This window comes from Rhinopithecus bieti, unplaced genomic scaffold (assembly GCF_001698545.2).
Source record: "Rhinopithecus bieti isolate Rb0 unplaced genomic scaffold, ASM169854v2 scaffold_10548, whole genome shotgun sequence".
NCBI classification, from domain to species: Eukaryota; Metazoa; Chordata; class Mammalia; order Primates; family Cercopithecidae; genus Rhinopithecus; species Rhinopithecus bieti.
The window spans coordinates 822,746-848,380 of NW_016806834.1; the positions used below are offsets into that span (position 1 = coordinate 822,746).

The following is a 25,635-nucleotide window of genomic DNA, read 5'->3' on the forward strand; positions in this document are numbered from 1 at the left end:
GAAGAGAAGAGAAGAGAAGAGAAGAGAAGAGAAGAGAAGAGAAGAGAAGAGAAAGAAAGAAAATGAGAAAATGTATGGAGGTTACTCTCTGCCAAACAGGAGGGTAGCACTGAAACATCAGCATCCTCCTACTTCTTGGAGTGAATCCAAATGTACGAAAGACAGAAGACACTGTCACAATGGCCCTTAAACCTTCCCAACCCTAACAAAGTAGCTGGTTTTATGAAAACACTTAATTCCTATGAGATAAAAGCCACATCCTTGGAGTGGCATGTAAGGCCTCCACAGTCTGGGTAAACTCCCGCCTCTTGCTACCATCTCTCAGTGCCCCATCCAATACATTCGATGGTTTCCAACTTCAGTGTCTTTGCTCCCATCATTTCCTGTGCCTTAAATATCCATTCTTCCCATTTTCACCTAGGGCATCTGCAAGTTCCTCAAGTTCATGTTCAAATGCCTCATCTTGCAAGATGCTACCCTGCCTCCTGTGGGAAACACGTCTTCCCCTCCCGGAGCTCCCACAGTGTCACAAGGCCTCCCATGGCATCTGCCTCTCAGTTATTTGTGTTCTGTGAAGAATTACCCCTTCTGTTAACTCCTCGAGAGCTGTTGTATGCCACAGCAATTCGCAAAGGTATTTTCTGAATGCACAGAGAATGCTCCACGACATCTAGGTCAAGAAAATATTACAAAAGAAAGAAGAGGAGGCCGGGCGCGGTGGCTCAAGCCTGTAATCCCAGCACTTCGGGAGGCCGAGGCGGGTGGATCACGAGGTCAGGAGATCGAGACCATCCTGGCTAACATGGTGAAACCCCGTCTCTACTAAAATACAAAAAACTAGCCGGGCGCGGTGGCGGGCACCTGTAGTCCCAGCTACTCGGAGGCTGAGGCGGGAGAATGGCGGGAACCCGGGAGGCGGAGCTTGCAGTGAGCCGAGATCGCGCCACTGCACTCCAGCCTGGGCGACACAGCGAGACTCCGTCTCAAAAAAAAAAAAAAGAAAGAAAGAAGAGGAAATGATTTAATGATTTCAAAATAGCCAGAATGGCTGCCAATTCTTTCTTCCCAGGATACACCCACACTTTTATTAAAACGCTCTTTCAGCTGGGTGCGGTGGCTCATGCCTGTAAACCTAGCACTTTGGGAGGCCAAGGTGGGTGGATCACTTGAGGTCAGGAGTTTGAGACTAGCCTGACCAACATGGTGAAACCCCATCTCTACTAAAAATATAAAACTCAGCCGGGTGTGGTGGCAGGCACCTGTAATCCCAGCTACTAGGGAGGCTGATGCAGGAGAATCACTTGAACCTGGGAGGTGGAGGTTCCAGGGAGCCAAGATCACACCACTGCACTCCAGCCTGGGCAACAGAGCAAGACTCCATCTCAAAGAAGAAAAAAAAAAAAAAAGAATGTTATCTCCCCATACCTGGAGGCAGGCTGGGAAAAGGCAGGGCATCCTTCAGTCAGAACAAAGGGGTTATTAGCTAACAAAGGTCAAGTCTGGTTTGTTTCATAAACCCAGGCAATTCCAATTGGACGAGCATAGACAACTAGGCTGGGTTGGGGCACTGAGAGATGATTCCATCCAGCCATCAGAATTCCAGGTAGAGAGAAGAAAGAGGGTGAGTTAAAAATGTTCTCAAAGAAATAATGACCAAAAACTTCCAAAATTTGGCAAAAGACACAAACCTGTAGATTCAAGAAGCCAAGCAAACTTCAAACAGAGCAAACATGAAATTCATGCCATGACAGATCATAATTAAATTCATGCCATGACAGATCATAATTAAATTTCTGATAACTAAAGACAAAGAAAAAATCTTGAAACCAGAGAAAAATAACCTTTGAGGGGAAAACAATGTGAATAACGGCAGATTTCTCATCGGAAATGTCAGAGGGTAGAAGGAAGTGGCATACTATTTTTCAAATGCCGAAAGAAAAGAACTTTCAATTCAGAATCCTATAACAAAGAAAAATATCCTTCAGCAACGAAGGAGAAATCAAGACATTCTCAGATGAAGCAAAACTAGGAGAATTTCTCACCAGCAGACCAACACTAGAAGAATGGCTGAAAAAGTTCTCTAAACAGAAAGAAAATGACTTAAAAAAAAAAAAAGGAAACTTGAAATATTGAGAAGAAAGAAACATGAGTAGAAAAAAGATGGGTAAATACAACAAGATTTCCTTCCCCTCTTAGGTTTTCTTTTTCTTTTCCTTTTATTTTTTAAAATTTTTTTGGCTATAAGTTTATTCAATGCAAAATAATCCTCTCCAATTTTACTGAGGTGGCTGACCACGTCCACAACCAAATCCACCTTTAAACTGGAATTCCGTTGCTGACCCAGCCTCAGCGTCTTGTCAGCACCAGGGGGCACAGCACTCCGTCTGTGGGTACCTCCGTCGGCTTCCCCTCTTGTGAGTTTTGCAGGTCGCTCACCCTCCAGACCTTTAGGCTGAGGACTTCCAGTCTCTGGATGGCTGCGGCGTAGGGTGGCAGGCACAATCTCTGGGGTAATCACAGAGATACTGGATGCCCTCATTGGTAAGGTACTAGTAGAAATGTCTCCAGGCAAACTGTTCCTTCACGCAGCCTTGGGACTTGGGAGACTGCGTGGCCTTCAGGACATGAAGGTTGGGCACATCCTTGTCTGCCAGCTCCAGGTGTTTAGGCATGTGGACATCCTTCTTGGCCACCATGACTCCCTCCTTAAAAAGGAGTTCATAAATGGGAATCCAATTCTTCTTAGGCATCAACATCTCGGTGGCTGTAGGGGCTGGGGCTGGGGCTGGGGCTGGAAAGCCCCTCTTGGGTTTTCTAAGTTATATTTGATGATTAAAGCAAAAAGTATGACAATGTCTGATGTGGTTCTAAATGTATGCAGAGAAAATATTTAAATATTATAATATTATATTAAATCATAAATGGGAGACGGTAAAGGGATATAAAGGAAGGAAAGGTTTCTCTTCTTCACTCAAACTAGTAAAATGCCAACACCAGTAGACTGTGATAACCTATATACACATAATGTATAATACCTAGAGCAACCACTAAAAAGTCTATACAAACATATAACACTCAAAAACATTACAAATGAATAAGAATGGAATCTTAAAAGTGCTCAATTAATCCACAGGAAGGCAGGAAAAGAAAACAGATGAATGAAAAACAGAACCAGGCATCATAGCTCACATCTGTAATCTCAGCATTTTGTTTTGTTTTTGAGACGAATTCTCTTTCTGTCACCTAGGCTGGAGTGCAGCGACGCAATCTCGGCTCATTGCAACCTCTGCCTCCCGGGTTCAAGCAATTCTCCTATCTCAGCCTCCCCAGTAACTGGGATTACAAGCTCCCATCACAACGCCTGGCTAATTTCCATACGTTAGTATAGAGGGGGTTTCACCATGTTGGCCAGGCTGGTCTCGAACTCCTGACCTCAAGTAATCCACCTACCTTGACCTCCCAAAGTGCTGGGATTACAGGCGTGAATCACTGTACCCAGCCAGTAATCTCGGCATTTTGGGAGGCCAAGGTGGGAGGATTGCTTGAGGCCAGGAGCTTGAGACTAGACTGGGCAAGAAAGTTGCCCCCTCTCTTCAAAAAAACATGTTTTTTTTTTTCTTATCTAGGCATGGTGTTGTGTGCCTGTTGTCCCAGAAATTCAGGAGGCTGAGGTGGGAGGATTACTTGAGCTGGCGAGGTTGAGGCTGTAGTAAGCTGTGATCACACCACAGCACTCCAGCCTGGGCTACAGAGTAGGACTATGAGGAGAGGAGTTGGGGGGTGGGAAGGGAGAAGACAGGGAGAGAAAGGGGAAAGGAAGGGAAGGGAAGGGAAGGGAGGGAGGGAAAGGGAAAAGGAAGGAAAGGGAAGGGAAGGGGAAAAGGGAAAGGGAAAGGGAAGGGAAGGGGAAAGGTAAAAGGAAAGGGAAAAAGCAGCTTTATTTGTAACAGCCAAAAACTAGAAACGACCCAGATGCCTTCAGTAGAGAAATGGTTAAACGAACTGTGGTACATCCATTATTGTGGAATAGTACTCAGCAACAAAAAGGATCAAACTACTGATACATGCAACAACACTCTCCAGAGAATTTGTTGAGTGAAAAAAGCCAATCACAAAAGTTTACATGCTGTATAATTTCACCTGTGTAACATTTTTTAAATAACAAAGTTATAGAAATGGGAAAAAGATTGGTGGTTACTAGGAGTTAAGAAGAAAGTAGGGGCAGGAGGGAAGTGGGTGTGGCTCTCAAAGCGCAACATGAGGGGTCCTTATGGTGAGGGAAATGTTCCATAGCTTGACTGTATCAATGCCAGTATCCTGGTTGTGATATAGTACCACAGTTTTGCAAGATGTTACCACTGGAAAAAATGGAATAAAGGATACACGGGAATTCTATTATTTCTTATAACTGCATGTGAATCTACAATTATCTTTTTTTTTTTTTTTTTGAGACAGAGTCTCACCCTGTCACCCAGGCTAGAGTGCAATGGCACCATCTCGGCTCACTGCAACCTCCGCCTCCTGGGTTCAAACAATTCTCCTGCCTCAGCTTCCCGAGTAGCTGGGATTACAGGCACCTGCCACCACGCCCAGCTAATTTTTGTATTTTCAGTAGAGACAGGGTTTCACCATGTTGGCCAAGCTGGTCTCAAACTCCTGACCTCGTGATCTGCCTGCCTTGGCCTCCCAAAGTGCTGGGATTACAGGTGTGAGCCACCGCGCCTGACCTATAATTATATTTTTCTTAAAAAAAACAAAAAAAACAAAAAAAAAACAAAGGAATTCATATTCCTTCAAGTACTTTCAGTGACAAAAAGAAAATAAGCATTTATAATCCTGCCACCCAGAAACAGCCACTATTAAAATGTTAGTGTATGCCTTATAATTTTTTTTTTTTTTTTTTGAGAGGGAGTCTCATTCTGTTACCCAGGCTGGAATGCAATGGCACGATCTTGGCTCACCGCACCCTCACCGCACCCTCTGACTCCCCAGTTCAAGTGATCCTCCTACCTCAGCCTCCTGAGTAGCTTGGGATTACAGGCATGCACCACCCTATCTGGCTAAGTTTTTGTAGTTTTGATAGAGATGCGGTTTCGCCATGTTGCCCAGGCTGGTCTGGAACTCCTGACCTCATGTGATCCACCCGCCTTGGCCTCCCAAAGTGCTGGGATTACAGGTGTGAGCCACCATGCCCGGCCTTAATATTTAGAACTTTTATTCATCAAAATACACTGCTGAGAGGGCTAGTGTGGTGGTTCACACCTGTAATCCCAGCACTTTGGGAGGCCGAAGTGGGTGGATCACCTGAGGTCAGGAGTTCGAGACCAGCCTGGCCAACATGCTGAAATCCCATCTTTACCAAAAATACAAAAATTACCCTGGAGTGGTGGCACACACCTATAGTCCCAGCTACTCAGGAGGCTGAGGCAGGATGATCGCTTGAACTCTGGAGGCAGAAGTTGCAGTGAGCCAAGATCGTGTTACTGCACTCCAGTCTGGACAACAGAATGAGACTCCGTCTCAAAAAAAAAAAAAGCGAGGGGGGCCACACACAGTGGTTCACAGTCCCAACACTTTGGGAGGCCAAGGTGGGTGGATCACGAGGTCAGGAGTTCGAGACCAGCCTGGCCAACATGATGAAACTCCATCTCTACTAAAAATACAAAAATTAGCCGGGCATGGTGGCACGTGTCTGTAGTCCCAGCTACTCAGGAGGCTGAGACAGGAGAATCGCTTGAACCCGGGAGGCGGAGGTCACAATGAGCCAAGATCGTACCACTGCACTTCAACCTGGAAAACAGAGCAAGACTCTGTCTTAATAATAATAATAATAATAATAATAATAAAGAGTGCATGGCAACCCACAGAGCAGAAGAAATTCACTATATGTATAACTGACAAAAGATGTCCAGAATATATAAAGAATTTCTACTAAACAAAATGACTAACATGGGATCCTGGACTGAACCCTGGAACAGAAAAAAGATACTAGTGGGAAAAGTAGCGAAACCCAAATACTCTACAACTTTGTGAATGGCATTGTACCAACATTAATTTCTTCATATGACAAACGTGCCATGGTGACCTAAGATGTTCACGTTGTGGGAAAACTGGATGAAGGGTATACAAGAGTTCTCTGTACTATCTTTGCAACTTTTCTGTAAATTTAAAATTATTTCAAAATAAAATGTTTAAAGAAAAAAAGAGAGACAGCCAGCCAGACATGCAGCCCAGTAGAAAAACAGGCAGAAGACGCCAACAGATACATCATCATGAGGATACCCAAATAGTCAACAAACATATGACAAGGGGTTCAACTTAATCAGGCATTATCAAAGAACTGGAAACTAAAACCACAAAACAATGCCACAAAATACCTATCAGAATGACTAACATGAAAGGGGTAAAAAAAAAAAAATACCAAGTGTTCAGCAGATGTGGAACAACCGACACTGAGACGCTGATGCTGGGACTGCACAGTATCACAATCGCTGGAAAATTCAGAAGCATCAACCAAAGATGAACACAAAAGTACTCTAAGGCACAGCAATTCCACCACTAGTTACCCTACCCAACAGAAATGCAAATGTAGGATCTCAGAATATGATACCCCAAAATGAAGGCCTTGGAAGAAAAAAGTTTTCTCTGACTTTCTCCTGACCTCTTTTCTGGCCTTTCATTCCTCCCCTCGCCGTCCCGAGGCTAGCCATAGAAACTAGAATCCCTCTTCTCAAGGTGGGTCATAGAAACCAGAACCCCTTTTTCCCAAAGCCAACCATAAAACCTAAAATTATTACTCTGACTTTCCACCTCTCTTTCTGTTAAAAACTAGCTATAAATAAATTATCTGGCTGGGCATGGTGGCTCACGCCTGTAATCCCAGCACTATGGGAGGCATGGGCAGATCACGAGGTCAGGAGTTGGAGACCAGACTGGCCAACATGGTGAAACCTCGTCTCTACTAAAAATGAAAAAAATTAGCCAGGCATGGTAGCAGGTGCCTGTAGTCCCAGCTACTTGGGAGGCTGAGGCAGGAGAATCGCTTGAACCTGGGAGGTGAAGGTTGCAGTGAGCCAAGATCATGCCACTGCACTCCAGCCTGAGTGACAAAAGTAAGATTCCATCTAAAAAAAAAAAAAAAATTATCTGACCCACCTTGCTTGATTTTAAGTCACAAGACCCCCATTCCAGAGAGGGCCCTGCCTCACACCCAGAAGGAATGCTTAAGAGGTCAAGAAGAATCTAGACAGACAGGCCTTGCTGGGTTTCCCACTTAGTCTCTTAGCATTAGATCATACCCTTTTTGTCCAATCATATTTCTACACAGCTGTCTATACTTTTTGAAATCTAAGAATGGCCTGCTTCTGATTCAATAAGGCTAGCTTTTAAAATAATAAAAATTGAAAATTAAAAAAGAAGGGACGGTTTCCTCTGTATATTTGGGTCTTCATTCTGAAGGTTCCCATGTCACCTAAAAATATGATCAAATAAATGTGTATGCCTTTTTTCCTTTTTTTTTGAGACAGAGTCTCTCTCGCTCTGTCGGCCAGGCTGGAGTGCAGTGGCACAATCTCGGCTCACTGCAACCTCCACCTCCCAGGCTCAAATAATTCTCCTGCCTCAGCCTCCCGAGCAGCTGGGATTACAGGTGTGTGCCACCACGCCCAGATAATTTTTATATTTTTAGTAGAGACGGGGTTTCACCATGTTGGCCAGGCTGCTCTCGAACTCCTGACCTCAGGTAATCCACCCGCCTCAGCTTCCCAAAGTGCTGGGATTACAGGTGTGAGCCACTGCGCCCGGCCCTTTTTTCCTATCAATCTACCTTTTGTCAGCGATTTTCAGCAAAACTTCCAAGGGTGAAGAGGAGGCTTTCCCTTTGCCCTGGCACATACATATGTTTCCCATAAAAGCATGTATACTAGAAAGTTCACAGTAGCATTTTTCATAATAGCCTCAAACTAGAAATTACCCACATGTTCACCAAGAGTAGAATAAGTTGCAATATATTCATACAATGGAACTTTGTACAACAATGAAAAAGAATGAAGCACTGTACATGCAATATCAGTAAATCTCACAAAGACGTTAAGCAAAAGAATCCAGCGCAAAAGTACACTATATGATTCCACTTATATAAAAAGCACAAAAATAAGCAAAACTAATATAATATGCACTTTGGAAGTCAGGACAGTGGTTACCCTTGAGGGTGAAGGTAGGTGGTAATTAGAAGGGGACAGGAGGGGGCTTCTGTAGTGCCCGTAATGATTTGTTTCTTGATCTGGGTGCTGCTTACAGGAATGTGTCTAGTTTGTGAAAATTACTTGACTGTACATTTGTGATGTATGTATGTTTCTGTATATATGTTACTATTAAATGTTTTTAAAAGCAAAAAATCAAAAACTCCTTATTATGGTATTAGAGTCCCCTTACGATCAGGACTATCACAGTGTATACCACATAAAATGTTTTGACTCCCTCCAGTACCCCAATGTACCCTGCACTCTAACTGTCCCCAACTTTTTCCTGATCCAATCGTAGAAGGCAGCCAAATCCAAGTCTGTTTCTGCTAACGGGTCTTCCAGTGCAATACGTGCTCCCACCTCCCCAGAGGTGCACATGTTGCTTTCTCCGACCAGGGTATCCTCTCCTCCCTTGCCTCCTTGGAGAATTCCTGCTCAGCCTTCAAGGCATCTCCTCTTTGAGGGTCCTATCCCAGCACTTCTCTCTCAGTCAGAGCACCTACTGCAACCTACATATCCTGCACTTTAACAAGGAGCCCATTCTTTTGTAACTATTCATTCATCTCCCCCAATAAAATCAAGCTCTTTGAAGACATGGATAGCTTATTTAGCACAACGCCTGGTCTAGAATAGGTTCTCAAAAAAATATGTGTTGCATGAGTTCCAGGTGATATGTTCAGGGATTTTCCCAATTCCCTTTGAGAAACTCCAGCTCTTCAGTTTAGAGAAGCAGTATGGAAAACTGAAAAAAGCAGAAACAGAAAAGTAGCAGAGGAAAGTCAAGGAAAAATTGAGCAAAACTAAGAAGGCAACTCTAAAAAGAAATACAAGTGGCTAATGGAATGGTAAAGATGCTCAACCTCACCAGTATAAGGAAAATGCAAATTAAAATGCTAATGAGCTATTTTGGGGAGATTTCATTACACTTATAGAAATACAAAGATAAGGCCGGGCGCGGTGGCTCAAGCCTGTAACCCTGGCACTTTGGGAGGCTGAGACGGGCGGATCACGAGGTCGGGAGATCGAGACCATCCTGGCTAATATGGTGAAACCCGGTCTCTGCTAAAAAATACAAAAAACTAGCCGGGCGCTGTGGCGGGCGCCTGTAGTCCCAGCTACTCAGGAGGCTGAGGCAGGAGAATGGCATAAACCCGGGAGGCGGAGCTTGCAGTGAGCTGAGATCCGGCCATTGCACTCCAGCCTGGGCAACAGAACGAGATTCCGTCTCAAAAAAAAAAAAAAGAGAGAGAGAGAGAAAAAAAAAAGAAATATAAAGATAAGACACGTAGAAGTATGTTCACAGCAGCATTGCATGCAATGGCAAAATACCAGAAACCACCCAGATGGCCCACTGACAAGAAAACGAATTTTTAAACTATATATCCTCATTATTTTTGAGACAGGGTCTCACTGTGTCACCCAGGCTGGAGTGCAGTGACATGATCATGCCTCACTGTAGCCTTGACCTCTCAGGCTCAATTGATCCTCTCACCTCAGCTTCCTAAGCAGCTGGACTACAGGCATGCACCACCATGCCTGCCTAATTAGAAAATGAATGAATAAACCCTGACATATTAGTACAACGAACTACTATTCAGCTGTGAAAAGAAATAAACTATGCAACATGCATTGACATGAATAAATCTCAAAATAAATTGTTAAGTAAAAAAGCAAGCTGGGGCCGGGTGCGGTGGCTCACGCCTGTAATCCCAGCACTTTGGAAGGCCGAGGTGCGCAGATCACTTGAGGTCTGGAGTTTGAGACCAACCTGGTCAACATGGTGAAACCCTATCTCCACTGAAAATATAAAAATTAGCTGGGCCTGGTGGTGCATGCTTGTAACCCCAGCTACTCGGGAAGCCGAGGCGGGTGAATCGCTTGAACCCAAGGGGCGGAGGCAGTGAGCAAAGATCACGCCATTGCACTCCAGCCTGGGCGACAGAGTGAGACTCCATCTCAAAAAAGAAAAAAAAAAAAAAAAACACTATTTGGGCCAGGCACAGTGGCTCACACCTATAATCCCAGCACTTTGGGAGGCCAAGGCAGGTGGATCACCTGAGGTAAGGAGTTCAAGGCCAGCCTGGCCAACATGGTGAAACCCCGTCTCTACTAAAAATACAAAACACTGGTCAGGTGTGGTAGTGAGAGTCTGTAATCCCAGTTGCCTGGGAGGCTGAGGCAGGAGAATCGCTTGAACCTGGGAGGCGTAGGCCCCAGGGAGATAAGGAGAGAGGTGCAGTGAGCCCTGTGACACTTCTGTAATAAAACATATAAAGAGAAGGAAAGAAAAAGTACTAAACTTGGCTAGGCATGTTGGCTCACGCCTGTAATCCCAGCACTTTGGGAGGCCCACACAGGCAGATCGCCTGAGTCCAGGAGTTTGAGACCAGCCTGGGCAACATAATGAGACCCTGTCTCTACAAAAAGTACAAAAATTAGCCTGGCGTGGTGGTGCACACCTGTAGTCCCAGCTACTAGGGAAGCTGAGGTGAGAGGATCAATTGAGCCCATAAGGTCAAGGCAGCAGAGAGCCAAGACCGTGCCACTGCACTCCAACCCAAGTGACACAGCGAGACTCTGTCTCAAAACAAAGCACTAAACTTGAAGTCAGAGGCAGGATGATGACCATTAATCCTTGAGCAAATCACTCAATCTCTCTGGGTCTCAGTTTTCTGTCTGTAAAATGAGGGTGATAATACCACCACCGACATTTTAGGAAGGGTAGGTAGATGTGCGAGAATGATGTAAAAGTGATTTGCAAACCATAAATCTCTTCACAAGGATGAAGCGGCATTACTTTCCCAAGTAGCTCTGTAAAGTCTGCAAAGGAAGAGAGTGGATGAAGTAAATTGTCTAATGGAGCTGATGAAAAACCTAGTGCTCTCTCTCTCTGGCACCTCATCCTCCAGAACCGGAGAATGCATCTTAATCAACAGGGCCACAGACCTCGGCCTGCACCCCCAACCCAGAGTCAAGGAGCAAATCCTGGGGCTCCTCTCTGCTTGGTGCACTTCGTTGTTTTCTGGAGCAGGCTCGCATTTCCTCAGGACTGTGAGCAGGCTCCAGGGAGCTTTAGGAACACCCCAAAAATATCTGGCAGGGGGGGTCTCCACTGGGGACTCTGAAAGGCAAGATGAGAAGTGAGGCCTTCTTCTCTAGGGAAAAAGAAGCAGTGCTAATCATAAGGTAAGCAACCTCTAACCTCATAAACATTTTTGGGAGAAGCCCAGCTACCTCCAAATTATAGGCAGCCTCACCACTCTGTTCAAACAAATCTCCGGCTGTGACTCACTCCTGAAAGCAGGGAGGGGGTAAACACATAGCTGAGGGGTTACAGATCAAGACGCCATAGCAGAGATAAGGAGATAAACAGGGAGGCCCCAGAGAGATAAGGAGAGAGGCGCAGAGTTCTCACACCACAGGCTCATGTGAATAGGGAAAAGCCTGCATTGTCCCAGCTCTCACTCCCCAGGTTTTACAGGGGTCACTAGGACTGGGTAGGAGTCAAGTGTTCTTTCTAAGAGGAAGCAAAGGAAGTAGAGATTGCCCCTGAGCTGGAAACCAGCAACCTTAATTCATCTTCACCCTGTATCCCACTCTTTCCTCACTTTGTCCCTCAATCCCATCCACTTTCCCACCCCAAGTGTACATGGCCTCTCAAGTTGCTGGAGGATCAGTCACCTCAGTTTCCCCACGTTGAAAAATGGGAGGCCAGGCACGGTGGCTCACGCCTGTAATCCCAGCACTTTGGGAGGCAGGCGGATCACGAGGTTAAGAGATTGAGACCATCCCAGCCAACAGGATGAAATCCCGTCTCTACTAAAAATACAAAAAGTAGCTGAGCGAGGTGGCACATGCCTGTAGCTCCAGCTACTCGGGAGGCTGAGGCAGGAGAATCGCTTGAACCTGGGAGGTGGAAGTTGCAGTGAGCTGAGATCGGGCCATGCACTCCAGCCTGGTGACAGAGCGAGACTCCATCTCAAAAAGAAAAAAACCCAAGAAAAATATGAATAGCCAGCCCCTTGTAACAATGGCACCCAAGTGATCAGGATGAGTGAGGCTCGCACCCGACACAGCTCATCAGTCTCAGGTACATGGTCCTGCCTTCTGCAGTGCTGCCTAAGCCAGAGATGGCCCTTTGTGGAGCAGGACACAAAGACTCATTCCCTTTCTTCCTCCCCATATTAGCCAACAAAACAGGTGTTTGCTTTTTATGTGGCTGCCTACCCAGAGGCATGGGCTGGACAGGCACTATGTAGAGGGCTGACCAGGGTTACTGTGAGGTGAAACGAGAAAAAGGATTTGAGGTGGCACCCTACATGAGGCAGCCCTTCTCATTACTTGGAGCCTTAACAAAGGCAAACAATGGGGCCGAGCAGTGACTGTGTGTCTGTAGAGGGAAGTGAGCTCCCGAACCAGCTCTGAAGGAGACACCCACTTGCTGAGCCAGTCTCTCTCTAGGACACCTACCTAGCGACCAGCAAACGTGGAATGAAAGGGCAAGTTCCTCAGTGCCCCCTCTGCATCAAAGGGAGTGGCTCTGCCCTCTCTAGGCTCTGACAACCTGCTTAGTGATTTTTGCTTCTGTGCCCCCAGACCCAAGAAAACTATGTCCCTTTTCTTCCTTCTTTCCTCATCCCCTTCCTTCCCTATATTCTCTCCTCTGCTTCCTGCCTCTGCTGGCCAGGCTTAAATCTGGGCCACAAGCCTTCCTGGCACATACCTATTTCCGCAACTGAACCTTCTCAACCCCTGGAAAACAAAGGTGTTTCACAAGACTCTTGCACCTTGACCCAAAGAGGCATGCGCCATAATTACTAGCAGGCAAGGAAGCTCATCCCACCTCTCTGAGCACACGTGTCTGGAACCGAAACCATCTGGGTGTACACCCCCCTCCACCCTGGAGAACTATGGGCAAATGTTAGCGCCAAATGCCTGATGATGAGGTAACTCTCCTCACTCAGAGGAGATCCTTCCTTCTCTGGCAAACCCCAGCATTCCCCAAATTCCTGGCAGGCTTGTTGACATCAGCTGCAATGCTCCTGAAAGTAAGAACCTGGCAATAAATGGGAGAGATGGGATGGTGTGAGGAGAAATTTATGGGCTGAGTGTAGGGCAAGTTTCATGAGTAGAAGGAACAGGCAGCCACCAAACTTGAAAGGCTCCTCTGCCCAGCAGTTTCCCCTACACTCAGATGTCACAGAACCAGGACTTCCATGTTTTAGAATACATTCATTCCTCTGGAGTAAGCACCAATGGCTCCAGATGAATCCTCTTTTAAAACGCAAATATTCTGACCCAGCAATTCTACTCCTAGGTATTCCTCTCCAAGAGAAATGAAAATATATTTCCACACAAAAACTTGTACACCAAAGTTCATAGCAGCATTATACAGAATAGCCAAAAAGCAGAAAGAACCCAAATGTCCACCAACATTTATCCATGATGAACACTGTTGTAATACATCTAAATAATGGAATATTATTCAGCCATAAAAAGGAATGAAGTACTGATTCACATTACAACATTGATGAACCTTGAAAACATCATTCTAATAAAAGAAGCCAGTCACAAAGGATCATATACCGATGATTACATTTATATGAAATATCCAGAACAGGTAAATCCACAGAGAAAAAAAGTAGACTGGTGGTTGCCTAGGGCTGAGGGAGGTTTGGGGGAAATGGGGAGTGACTGCTAATGGATCAGGATTTCTTTATAAGGTAAGGAAAATGTTCTAAAATTGATTTATTGATGATTGCACAACTCTGTGAATATACTAAAAACCAATGACTTATATACTTTAAATGGGGTATATGAATTATATCTCAATAAAGTTATTCATAAAAAATTATATGAAGCTCATGGTAAGGCTTCAATAAATCACAGTTCTAGTTTAAAAAATAAGAGAGTGAGGCTCTGGAAAGACTTGGTATTAAACTACTTGAGCTTCTGAGGTCCTAAAGGAATGTCACCTATTCCGTGGTAAAGACAAGTGTTCAGATTGCAGCTGATAAAAAAAATTCTGAGTCCACCCAGGTGTTGAGAGAACCTCTCTGGACAAGACAAATCCAAAAAAAAAAAAAAGAAAAAGAGAGAGAGGATGAAAAAAATGCAAATATTCTAAGGAAAGATAAAACTGATATATTACTTAAAGAAACCAGAGCAGCAGGGGACACCAGCTGCCTTGGTCGTGAGGTCTAAAAAAGAAGAGGAAAGATGCCCAGAGAGAGATGCCAAAATATGAACCCTGACCCATCGCCAGTGTAAGACCAGTACTGGCTGAGTCAGGACTAGCAAAGGTTACTCAGGTCTTCACCCTGGCTCTATCTGTAGACCCTCCTCTCACCCCTGGGACCCTCCACTGGTTGAGGAACCTGGATCATCAAGAAAACGAGAAAGAAACAGATAGGAAAAAACAAAAGTCAGCATAATGAGGAGGAGCAAACCTTGCCCAGAGAGTTCCCAGACTCTTCCTCCATCCCTTGGCTGGTTGCTTAAAGGAGGTTAAAATAGTCTAGTCCAAGCCAGTAGAAATAGAAAATAATAGCTAACATCTGAGTACTTACCACATGCCAGGCACTGTGCTTCATATTTTATATATATTATCTAATTTAATCCTCACAACTACCTTATGAGAAGGGTGCAATTATTATTCCAGTTTTACAAGTGAGAAAACTGAAAATGAAAAAGTTAAGTAATTTGCCTAAGTGAGCTCGGGCAAAGCAGACATCAAAGCCTGATAAGAGCCTACCTTAGTCAGATTCCCACAGCCATGCACTTTTGTGTTTGTTTGTTTGAGTCGGAGTTTCACTCTTATTGCCCAGGCTGGAGTGCAATGGCGTGATCTCGGCTTACTGCAACCTCCACCTCCCGGGTTCAAGCGATTCTCCTGCCTCAGCCTCCCAAGTAGCTGGGATTATAGGCACGCACCACCACACCCCACTAATTTTGTATTTTTAGTAGAGATGGGGTTTTGCCATGTTGGTCAGGCTGGTCTTGAACTCCTGATCTCAGGTGATCCACCTGCCTAAGCCTCCCAAAGTGCTGGGATTACAGATGTGAGCCACCGCGCTCAGCCCAGAGCCATGCTCTTGACCACAATGCTATTAACAGAAACTATAGTTTATTACATTAACAAAAATTATAATACAATTACACTGGGAGGATGGGAAGGAAGCACCTAGTGAGGGGCGGGAGTATAGATTTTCCTATAATTCCATCAATAGATGTCTAAAACTGATAAATCAAGAAAAATCACGGTAAGCATATTATTGAGAAACATGGAGGTAAACACAAAACAGCTAAAAGAGTAGAAAGTGGTTACTTCCATGGAGCAGAATTTGGAGTAGGGGACTGCTATTTTCTTTTAAAAGCCTTTTGATATTATTAGATCTTTTTAAAATCACACACATATATTCCTTTGATAAAAAGTGATTTAAGAGACAGGGCATGGTGGCTCATGCCTGTAATCCCAGCACCTTGGAAGGCCAAGGCAGACAGATCATTTGAGGTCAGGAGTTTGAGACCAGCCTGGCCAACATGATGAAACCCCATCTCTAGTAAAAATACAAAAATTAGCTGGGCATGGTGTCCCATGCCTGTAAACCCAGCTACTCGGGAGGCTGAGGCAGAAGAACTGCTTGAACCCGGGAGATGGAGGTTGCAGTGAGCCAAGATTGTGCCACTGCACCCCAGCCTGAGTGACAGAGGGAGACTCCATCCCCGCCCCCCAAAAAGAAGGTGATTTAAGGCCAGGCACAGTGGTGCACACCTGTAATCCCAGCACTTAGGGAAGCCGAGGCAGGAAGATTACTTGAAACCAGGAGTTCAAGACTAGCCTGGGCAACATAGTGAGAACCCATATCACGAAAAATGAAAAATTAGCTAGACATGTCGGGTATGCCTGTGGTCCCAGCTACTTGGGAGGCTGAGGCAGAAGGATCCCTTGAGTCCAGGAGTTCAAGGCTGCAGTGAGCAGTGATCACGCCACTGCACTCTAGTCTGGGCAACAGAGTGAGACCCTGTCTCAAAAAAAAAAAGGTGATTTAAAGACGGATGGAAAGAAGGAAGGAAAAGAGAGAAGGAGGGAAATGAAATCAGAGATCATCCATGGTAAAGTCTAATGTCATAGACATCCGTTCTCTGGCCACACAGCTTTCATTCCCCTCCGCTGATAACAACATTTGGGTCTTTGGAGAATCTCCTTCCATCACTATAATCTGGGGGGCCTATCAATCAAGGAACCCTGTCCTGCTCTGGACAACTGGGGGCCAAGGGACAATGGCACTTTCTCCCTGGAATCTTGAGCATAATGGCGCAAAGACCTAAACAGCTGGAACCAATTCACCAACAGTAGTAAGCCTCCGTCGTTCCACTTACCCAGGCCCCAAAACATCCTTGGTTAGGGCTTTTTAAGCTTTCCCTTAAATTCTGTGAACTGCTTCATTTCCTTCTAATAATTTCCTCATCTGCTTAGTTTAGCTGGAGTCATTCTCTGTTGTTTATAACCAAAGGAAGTTAATGGAAATACCTAGCAAAAAGGAGTTTGGTGTTTATTTGTTCTTTTATTTGCCAATAAAACTTACTAGAGTGGCTTGCAAAACTTTTCAATCTCAAAAACATATTTCACATCAAGACCCAGTAAACAAACATGCACATACATAATATACACACACACATATATAACTGAAATAAAAGTTCTACCAAAAATGTCTATCCTCACTAACACTCTAAGAGTGTTAATTCTATTTCTTTTTTAATGCTGGTCTGACCTACTAAGTCGATGTTAGACCCACTAGTGGTTATGGTCTGCAGTTCTGAAAAACACTGGCTCCTTGTACCTGCTGCATCTGCCTCCAACAATAAAAACATCCCAGAGAGTGTACTGGCCCTGTGTCCATGTCCACATGTGATACACTAAGGCACACAGCCTGGCTAGTGGGGAAGTACCAACAGAGTCCAGGGCCCTCACTCACACTAGGATCTCTAATCAGGTCAACTGTCTACACTCTGACTCCGGAAGAAACATCTGTTCATTTATTTATTTACTCACTTTGCACATGCATTGAGCACCCATTCAGTGGTGTGAACATATGACAGATTCCTGGGGGTTGTCCAGAGCCATAAATTCTGTCTGCAAGTTGGATCAGAGAAGAGGAATGCAGGACAAGGCCTGTGTCCTGACTGTTCACCATCTCCTCCCCTCCCTTAAGGGCCCAGGAATGTCTCCAAGATCAGATCTGGACAATGATTACTTCATTCCCAGCTTTGGAGTAAAATAAGTCTCAAGTTCAGCCCAGAAAAAAGGAATAAAAGGGAATTTCTTTTTCTCCCTTGCTCTAGAGGTCTCTGGTTAGCTTCAAACTAACCCATGACTGGAGACCATCTGAATTCCTTGTCCACTATTTTCTCTTAATAATTTTTTCTGCCCCACCAAACAGCAAAAACATCAAGAAAGAGTAGAAGGGGCCAGATGTAGTGGTTCACGCCTGTAATCCCAAGCCTTTGGGAGGCCAAGGTAGGCAGACTGCTTGAGCCCAGGAGTTCAAGACTAGCCTGGGCAACATGGTGAAATCCCATCTCTACCAAAAAAATAAATAAAAAATAAAAAAAAAATGTAGGTGTGGTGGCATGCGCCTATAGTCTCAGCTACTTGGGAGGCTGAGGAAGAAGGATCTATTGAACCCAGGAGGTGGAGGTTGCAGTGAGCTGAGATCGTGCCATAGCACTCCAGCCTGGGCAACAGAGCAAGGCCCTGTCTCAAAAAAAAAAAAAAAAAGAAAAAAGAAAGAAAGAAAAGAGGAAAGAAATGAAAGGAAGAAAGAAAAAAATGGTAGAGGTTAATGATTCATTAACACTGCTAGTGCCAACTTGGTCTTAGACTTCTTTCTGGATCTCTTTTCTATATAGCAAGGAAGCAAAAAGCAGCCCAAACATCCTTCTCCTTTATTTATCTCATACCCTTTTCCCTCAACTATTCCAAAAGAGAGAGCAAGAGCATGGAAGAGAAGCTACAGGTGGTGTGCACCTGAAGTCCCACCTATTCAGGAGGCTGAGGCAGAAGGATTGCTTGAAGCCAGGAGTTCAAGGCTGTGGTGTGCTATGATTGCACCAGTGAAGAGCCACTGTACTGCAACTCCTGCAACATAGCAGGACCCTCGTTGCTTAAAAACAAAGAGCATGGAGTAGGACTTGTGGCTGACACATAATGGATGGATTTCTTACATCTCTTCAGAGTCTCATAGCTGGGGATGTGGCAGGCTACAGACGAATGAGGTTTGGGCAACTGGGGTTGGCCAATAGCAACATCTGTATTTTACTGTGGCAAAAACACTCATAGCCTGGGCAGAAATGGAGAGGGGACTGGGAACAGAACTAAATGATCATCTGTATTCTAAACCTGAAATGAGTTTGAAGAAGAGCCATAATCTAGCTGCAGTTGGGTTAGCTCTACCTCAAGAGCAGGATGAGGCAGGCAGAGGGTAAGAGAATCAGATGTGGGAGGGGGGGAATGATACCCAAGTTCCGCATCACTTTAGTTTTCATTTCACTCCCACCCACAATAGCTTGGAAGCTGATGAAATAGTACACACCTAATCTAGCTTAAGTTCCCCAACAGAGCCTAGAAACACTCAGCCACAAATTACACTCCTCAGCCTCTGGAGAGGAAAAACCATATGGTCAGCTAGGGTGGGAAGAACAGGGACTGGGAGCCAGAGAAAGAGGAGAGCGGGGTAGACTAGCCTGCACTGGAGAAAGCCCCCTTTCTCAGCAACCCTCTCTCCTTCCAGAAGCCCTCGCTTGAGTCACTTCCCTCCCCTTCCTCCACTATCCCTGGGCCTGGAGGCTGGAGACGGAAGTAAAACTAACACACCGTCCCAGGAAGTTATCGGGAGGCAGATAGAGGGAGGAAAACAGAACTACAAGGGGGAAGAAGGAGAAATCCAAGACGAGAGGTGACCCCCAGGCTGAAAGCCCTATCCCTCTTAGCGAAAGGTAGAGTCCCTAGCCAATCTCGGAATAGTTTGAGTCCTACTGTCCCCCACTTGCCCCCCACCCTCCAGTCCAAGCCCTGTAATTTACCCTTTTTCTTGTTACTGATTATCCAAAGCACCATAATGAAATTCTTTGGAGGGCCTCTGAGGTCACCAGGACCCTCGACCCAAGGGAAAGCCTAAGCCTCCTCCGCAGGACACAATGTCCAAAGGCGCTCAGGGATCCAGTCCCTTGAGCTCATTCTCTTATGACCCAATCTGGCTGCCCACAAGACGCCTCAGACCCGCGGCCCAAGCACGGGCTCGCCGGCGCCGAGTCCCAGGCAGGAGCCGCAGGGTCCTAGCAAAGGGCAGGGACGCCCCGAGCCCTCCAGCCTCAAACAAGTCTTCACCCCGCGACTCCCACTGCCCGTCGCAGGCAAAAGAATAAAAAGAAGCGCCGCGCAGGGCTGACCGCGCAAGCCGGGCACCAGGTGATGTCAGCGAACCCGGCGTGAGGCAAGGAAGGGGCGGACTTAGAAACCAGGAATACAAAACGGAGAAGACGGCGAGGGTGCTTTTTCTTACCGCCGCCTGGTCCTCTGGGTGCATGTCCACCAGGGTACACCAGTTCCGCGTCCCGTTCATCTTCCCTCGGGGTCGCAGCACACACACCACCCCTCCCCGCCACCGTCCAGCTCCGACTGCGCGGGCGCGCGGGGAACCGCCCCCTTGTATAGGCTCATCAGGGGCGGGGCTGAAGATAGGCCACGCCCCCAGTTCGCGGTTTCGCCGAGAACGAGCGATAGGTGAGGAGGTGAGGTGGGCGGGGCCAAGGGGTCTGGGACGTGCCCCATCGGTGCTCGCTCGGATTTACACAAAGGTGGGGCTTGGGAGAGACATGGGGCTGCTTTAACTGAATAGCTTTATCTAGAGTATGTGGTTGCACTTCAACATTCTTCATTAATCTTGTCGCCTTCCATCTCCAAGATCAGTGTTGATCAGAGGGAATCACCCTGCCTGCTCCTAGAGGATGAGGAGTTGGAACCTGCAAAAGCTTCCTCCATACATGCTCCTCTCCCTATACGTAAACCAGCCTGTAGGCTTTGTAGAGCTGAGTAAACCTTTCCTCCACCGCAGAAAGGCAGGCACCAAGGGCCAACTCACTCAGACTGGCCTAAGCCAGTCTGGCAGGTGCACTTCCTTGGCAAGAGGCCCAGGAGGCCCAGTCAGCTAGGCTCTGGGTGGGGCTTGTTTGCTTGTTTTGCAGAAGCTCTTTTACTGACGCTGCCCTTATATGGTTGGGAGAGGCGGGACACATTGCCTTAAAAGGAATTTGTGTTCGTGAGAAAGGATGAGCCTTGACTTCTCCAGTTGCATTTTCTCCCCAAGTCTAGGCTGGGATCTTGGGGGCCTAGAAGAAGGGGTTGGCCAAGCAGGACCCTGGAGCATCCTCCCCGCCCAGCTGCTCTTGGCAGATGGCTGCTTCACTTGGCTATGGTCCACACAGCAGACAGAATACTTCAGGAGGAGGTCTGACTCACTCCTGAGTGGATAGTACCCCTATACGTGGCAATAGGCTCTAGAGAAGGGCCAGCTCCCTCTTCAAGGCAACACTAGGGCAGGAACAGCAGAAATGTCCCCACCTCCCAGTTAGGGACTGGGTTCTATGCCAGTTAGGAATGAATGAGGATTTTTCTACCTGGAAGTGAATGCTGGGGTTATCACTATGACCCAAGGGAATAAAACCCAGTTCTGGTCTGTTCTACTCTAACCCTCAAAAAGGCATTTACTGCTGGCCGGGCACAGTGGCTTATGCCTGTAATCCCAGCACTCTGGGAGGCCGAGGTGGGCAGATCACAAGGTCAGGAGTTTGAGACCAGCCTTACCAACATGGAGAAACTCCATCTCTACTAAAAATACAAAAATTAGCTGGGTGTGGAGGCAGGTGCCTGTAATCCCAGCTACTCAGGAGGCCGAGGCAGGAGAATTGCTTGAACCCGGGAGACAGCGGTTGCAGTGAGCCAAGATCACACCATTACACTCTAGCCTGGGCGATAGAGTGAGACTCAGTCTCAAAAAAAAAAAAAAAAAAGGCATTTACTGTCCTTGCTTTTCCCAGAATATTGTTCAGGAGAGAATGGGGCTGCCATAAACATCTCCAAGTTTCCTAGGTCCCACCTGCTGTGTTGTAAAGGGCCTCTGAAAAGTAAGGTGAAGAAAACTCTAGCTTTGGCCCCTAAGTTGTACAGTTAATATGACTTCATAAAACCTGGACCTCCAAATAAGCCAAGAAAAAGAATGAGAAGACAAATCAAGGATTTCAATATAAATGTATAATTTTAATATTTAATTTAAGATAAAACCAAGGCTGGATTGGATTGGAAAAGAATGTCCAATTTGCAGAAGAATATAGGAATTTTTTTTAATCATGACATTACAAGTCATTCGTGAAAACAGCCTTCCTCCTCCCACCGGCTCCCTATACAACCTGCTTAGGAAATATGAGACGTGAACCATCTCCCTTACCTATTCCCTACCAGGACTTGGTTCTCCCCAAAATCCAAAGGAGAAATAAATGTCTTCCGTTCTCTCTTCCTATTTTTACAGTCAGCTTCTAACCCCTTGCAAAGCCCTGAATCAGGGCCAAGCACCTCAGAAAATGAGGGTCCCTTGGTTCTTTTACCAAAGTTGGGTACATCTGGTCAGAGAAGCCCCAAGGAAGGCCACAGGGACTGACACCTTTACTTCTGGAACTTCTGCAGACAGTTGTCAGGGCTCCCAGGTGCAACCACCTTATAACCATATCCACAGTCACAGAGGAGGGAGAGGAGGAAGGATGGAAACCCTGAGCAGGACCAGACCCCCGCCACTTTATCATGACCCTACCAAAGTCCCTCTCCCAGCGGCTCATTGGCAGAGAAACCCCCAATAGCTCTCTCAATCACTGGGGCAGCAGGGAAGGCTGAGGGCCCTGGCTGGGCAAAAGCTGGTCTTTGGAGAGGTATGAATGTGCAGATATAAAAGGCAAGAAGAGCATCCTTATCTCCTTACCTTGGCTAAGGCACTGAGGGGAAAAATGCAAGGTAGGAATGGCGAAGAGGGGAAAGGAAGAAGACAAAAATATAGGAACTGGAAGGATATGGGGACGACCACATGGGCCCCATACTTGTGCAAAGAAATGGGTAGAGCCATGCCTGCATGTCCGTTACCCATAACATTCCCCTCACCCTGCTCTAGGGTGGAAGGACAATGAGTTGCAGGAATCCAGGGAGCACATTAACATAGGGTATTTCCCTGAGCCTTAGGGGTAAGGGCTAAAAAATAAAGCTTTGTACACATGGCAATTTCTATCCCTTCCTATCCTGCTCAGTCTCTATCAGCCTAATGCTGACCATCCTTCCACTATGAGAGAGATGAGGGAGGTGTCGGCACTTGAGGAAAGGGCTCATTTGGCTTGAAATATCCACTCCTACAGTGGAAAGTCCATCTATCAGCTTATTGCTGATGTGTTTTTTTTATCACCATCATTCAGACCCCTCCCTTTCTTAGGTCTGAATAATTGGGTCACCCATAGGAATGTGGAATCCAGGGTGGGCAGAGCAGAGCAGCACTTGCTGGGATAGGCCTTGAGCCTGGTTGCTGGGCCCTTGAGGACCACGAGCTAACAGGAGCTGGTCTGTAGGTTGCTCTCCGTAAGCAGTGATGCAATGGATGAGGGATCGTAGACACTGTCGAATTCCTCATCTGAGCTCAGTCCTTCGTGTTTGAGGGCTGACTCAGCGGCTGAGCGGGAAGCTTTGCGCCTGACTCAGAGAGAAGAATAATGGTTAGGGAGGGGAAAAAAGAAATATTGAGACAGCCACCCTTTTTGTACAAAAGAAACCCCAATTCTTCTAAGGCTTAAAGTTTACTCACAAAATCCCCAACTAATCAGATTTGGGGAGATGAGGTACAGGATGGTGGCTGAGATACTAAGAAATAAATATACTGGCTTCCGACCAGAAACAAGTGACTACACAGTCCCATCTTAGAGATTCTCCTCCTTATCCAGCACAGGAGAGACCATTCCCTCCCTGCTCTAGTGTCCCTATGGAGCAAGGGCAAAAGGGCAGCCCATACCAGGAGTCCTTCTCCAGAGACTTGATCCGGGCCTGGAGCTGTTCATTGACCTCATGCTGCTCCTCCAGCTCACGCTGGGCCTTCTTCCTCAGGCCATCCAGTCGCTCAATTTCCTCTTCTGCTTCATCCACCTGACGCTTCAAAGCCTTCACCCTCAGGCTTAGCTGGGCAGGATACCAAGTCCACACATTGGAATAGCATCTACTACCATGGCCTGGGACCCTCCCCCTTAACAATCTTGTCAAGGGATAATTGTCGCTGGAAAAATGTGGCCTTGGGCAAGTTCCTTAACCTCACAGGGTTGTCTTAGGGATTAAATGTATTAACACATGTGTAATACTTACAGAACCTAGCACATCATAAGGACTCAATATATATGCTTACTACGACTTCTCTAGTCTAGCCCTTTCAATCTAATCTCTGTCCTTATACAAGAAAAGTCTAAGGTTGGAAGACCTATGGGGGATAAGGGCCTCCCTTGGTTTTCAGGAAAACATATAATATATACTTGCCCCGGGTTGCTTGGCCCCAGGGTGCCATGTCCTCACCTGGTCTTTCTGGTCATTGACATGCTGCCGCTCGTCTTCAATCTGGATGGATAGCTCTTTAACTTTCCGCTCCAGTTTTCGATTGGTAGACTGCAGAACTGTCTTCTCCCTAAGATGAGATAGAAGAATGTCTATGAGTGACCCCATTTCTAAGGGAATCCTAACTTGGCCCCCTACTGTCCCCAAGGACGTCTCTCAGTCATGAGCCCCACCGTTAGACTGGGCAGGATCCAGGGCAGATTCAAAGAACAAGGGAGAGTGAGATCATTCACATTTCAGAATTTCTGCAACTCTCTTTGCTCTCTATCAGGAGAAAAGGTTCCCTAAAGATCAGGCCAGGTTGGCCACATCTGAGGTGGAAGATGAAGGGAGCTATAGAAGAGAAAAGCCAAGAAGGAGGGAGGAAGAAAAGGAGGGAAGAAGGGAGGGAGGAAGGATAGGCTTATGTCACCTCTCTTCAGCCTGTAGCCGCTCCTGCAACAACTGATTCTGGGACTCAAGCTGAGAGAGGCTGGCACTGGGCTTCTGGAAGCCTTCTGAGCTGGCCAACCGGGTCTTCAGGTCTTTGTTCTGAGAGAGATAGGAAGCCTCCACAGTTAGCACTCCACTGGCCATTTTACCCACCTCCTGGGGTCTATCCCTAAGAACCCTCCCCTCCCCTCTCACCTGTCTCTCCAAGGAGATTTTGTCACACTCCAGGTCCTGCCGAGCAGACCTCTCCTGCAGGAGCTCTGTCCTCAGCTGATCTACCTAGTGGGGATGAGTGAGAGGACGAGACTTGGGGAGGGCTAAGGATGAACCAGCAAGCTGAACCAAGTGAGGCCGAGTCATGGGAGGATGGTCTCTGAACCCTGAATCCAAAAATTCCCAGGCAACTAAAAAATCACAGCACATTCAAATGGGAGGAGGCAGAGGATGTAAACAGGGCCTCCTTCGTCCCACCAGGAACTAGTATCCCTTGTAAACTAAAGAAGCCCCAATTCAGGTCAGAGAGTAGCCCAGGCCACCAGGATCCCTTCCTCCACACAAATTGTTGGCTTCTTTCCACCCAAGGAAACTGATCAACCCTTCCCAAAGCAGATGAGACCCTGAAATAGACCCAGCCATGCACAGATTCGGCAGCCAGATGATGAAAGATGGGAGGGTAGAGTTGTTTTTGAGAGAACCAAGAGGTGATGTAGTCAGGGGTAAACAGAGATGAGGGATAAAGAGGGCGTTACCTGGTCCCGGCCACGATTCACCCGGTCTGTTAGCAGCTCCACAGTGTTCTTCTCCTCATCTAACTCTGCTTCCAGCCGTGAGACTTTTTCCTATGACAGAAGAACAAGTTAATTTTGTCCCAAATGCTGGACACCAGAATGCCAAACTCAGACCAGGAGCCTCTCAAACGCCAGCATTAACAGACTTTTCTCTCTTGCACATCCCTGTAACCTTTTGGTACTTGCCGGGGCCCAGAGCCACCATGGAGCCAGCGCCCTCTGCTGACCAGATGTGGCATCACGGGCAGGTCGGGGCAGGTCACTGCCCTTTGACAGACAGGCAAACTCCAGAATCTACTTTTCATTGGAAAACCCTATTTCTCTAATGGGAAAACAGAGAGAAACCCAAGTACCTGGGCCAAGGCTGAGATGAAGAGACTCAGAAACTGAGGCACTGGAGGCAGTACCATGTAGAGGCGAAGAGTATATACATGGGACCAGACTGTCCAGTCTGAAAATCAGATTTACTGCTTCCTGGCAGTAGACC

General features: G+C 46.5%; 2 protein-coding genes and 1 pseudogene across 6 annotated transcripts in view; all 3 read right to left on the reverse strand.

Moving 5' to 3' along the window:
* Positions 1–19,945, reverse strand: part of TUFT1 (tuftelin 1) — a 44,577-nt gene extending 24,632 nt beyond the window's left edge. For 4 of the 5 annotated variants that reach the window (XM_017877669.1, XM_017877668.1, XM_017877665.1 and 1 more), the window contains exon 1: positions 19,808–19,933. In XM_017877669.1, coding sequence (XP_017733158.1) covers positions 19,808–19,867 — 60 coding nt within the window. In that variant the 5' untranslated portion in view covers positions 19,868–19,933. Of the gene's footprint in view, positions 1–19,807 lie in introns of all 5 variants that reach the window. The other variant, XM_017877666.1, reaches the window with a different exon arrangement.
* Positions 2,194–2,784, reverse strand: LOC108533226 (40S ribosomal protein S10 pseudogene; annotated as a pseudogene).
* Positions 19,946–21,540: 1,595 nt separating the features above from the next.
* CGN (cingulin) overlaps positions 21,541–25,635 on the reverse strand; it is a 29,398-nt gene continuing 25,303 nt past the window's right edge. Inside the window, exons 16-21 of the mRNA XM_017877671.1 lie at positions 25,110–25,199; positions 24,556–24,639; positions 24,341–24,459; positions 23,890–23,998; positions 23,342–23,505; positions 21,541–23,025 (exon numbers count right to left, since the gene is read on the reverse strand). Of these exons, the coding sequence (XP_017733160.1) occupies positions 22,884–23,025; positions 23,342–23,505; positions 23,890–23,998; positions 24,341–24,459; positions 24,556–24,639; positions 25,110–25,199 (708 nt within the window). The 3' untranslated portion in view covers positions 21,541–22,883. The remainder of the gene's footprint in view (positions 23,026–23,341; positions 23,506–23,889; positions 23,999–24,340; positions 24,460–24,555; positions 24,640–25,109; positions 25,200–25,635) is intronic.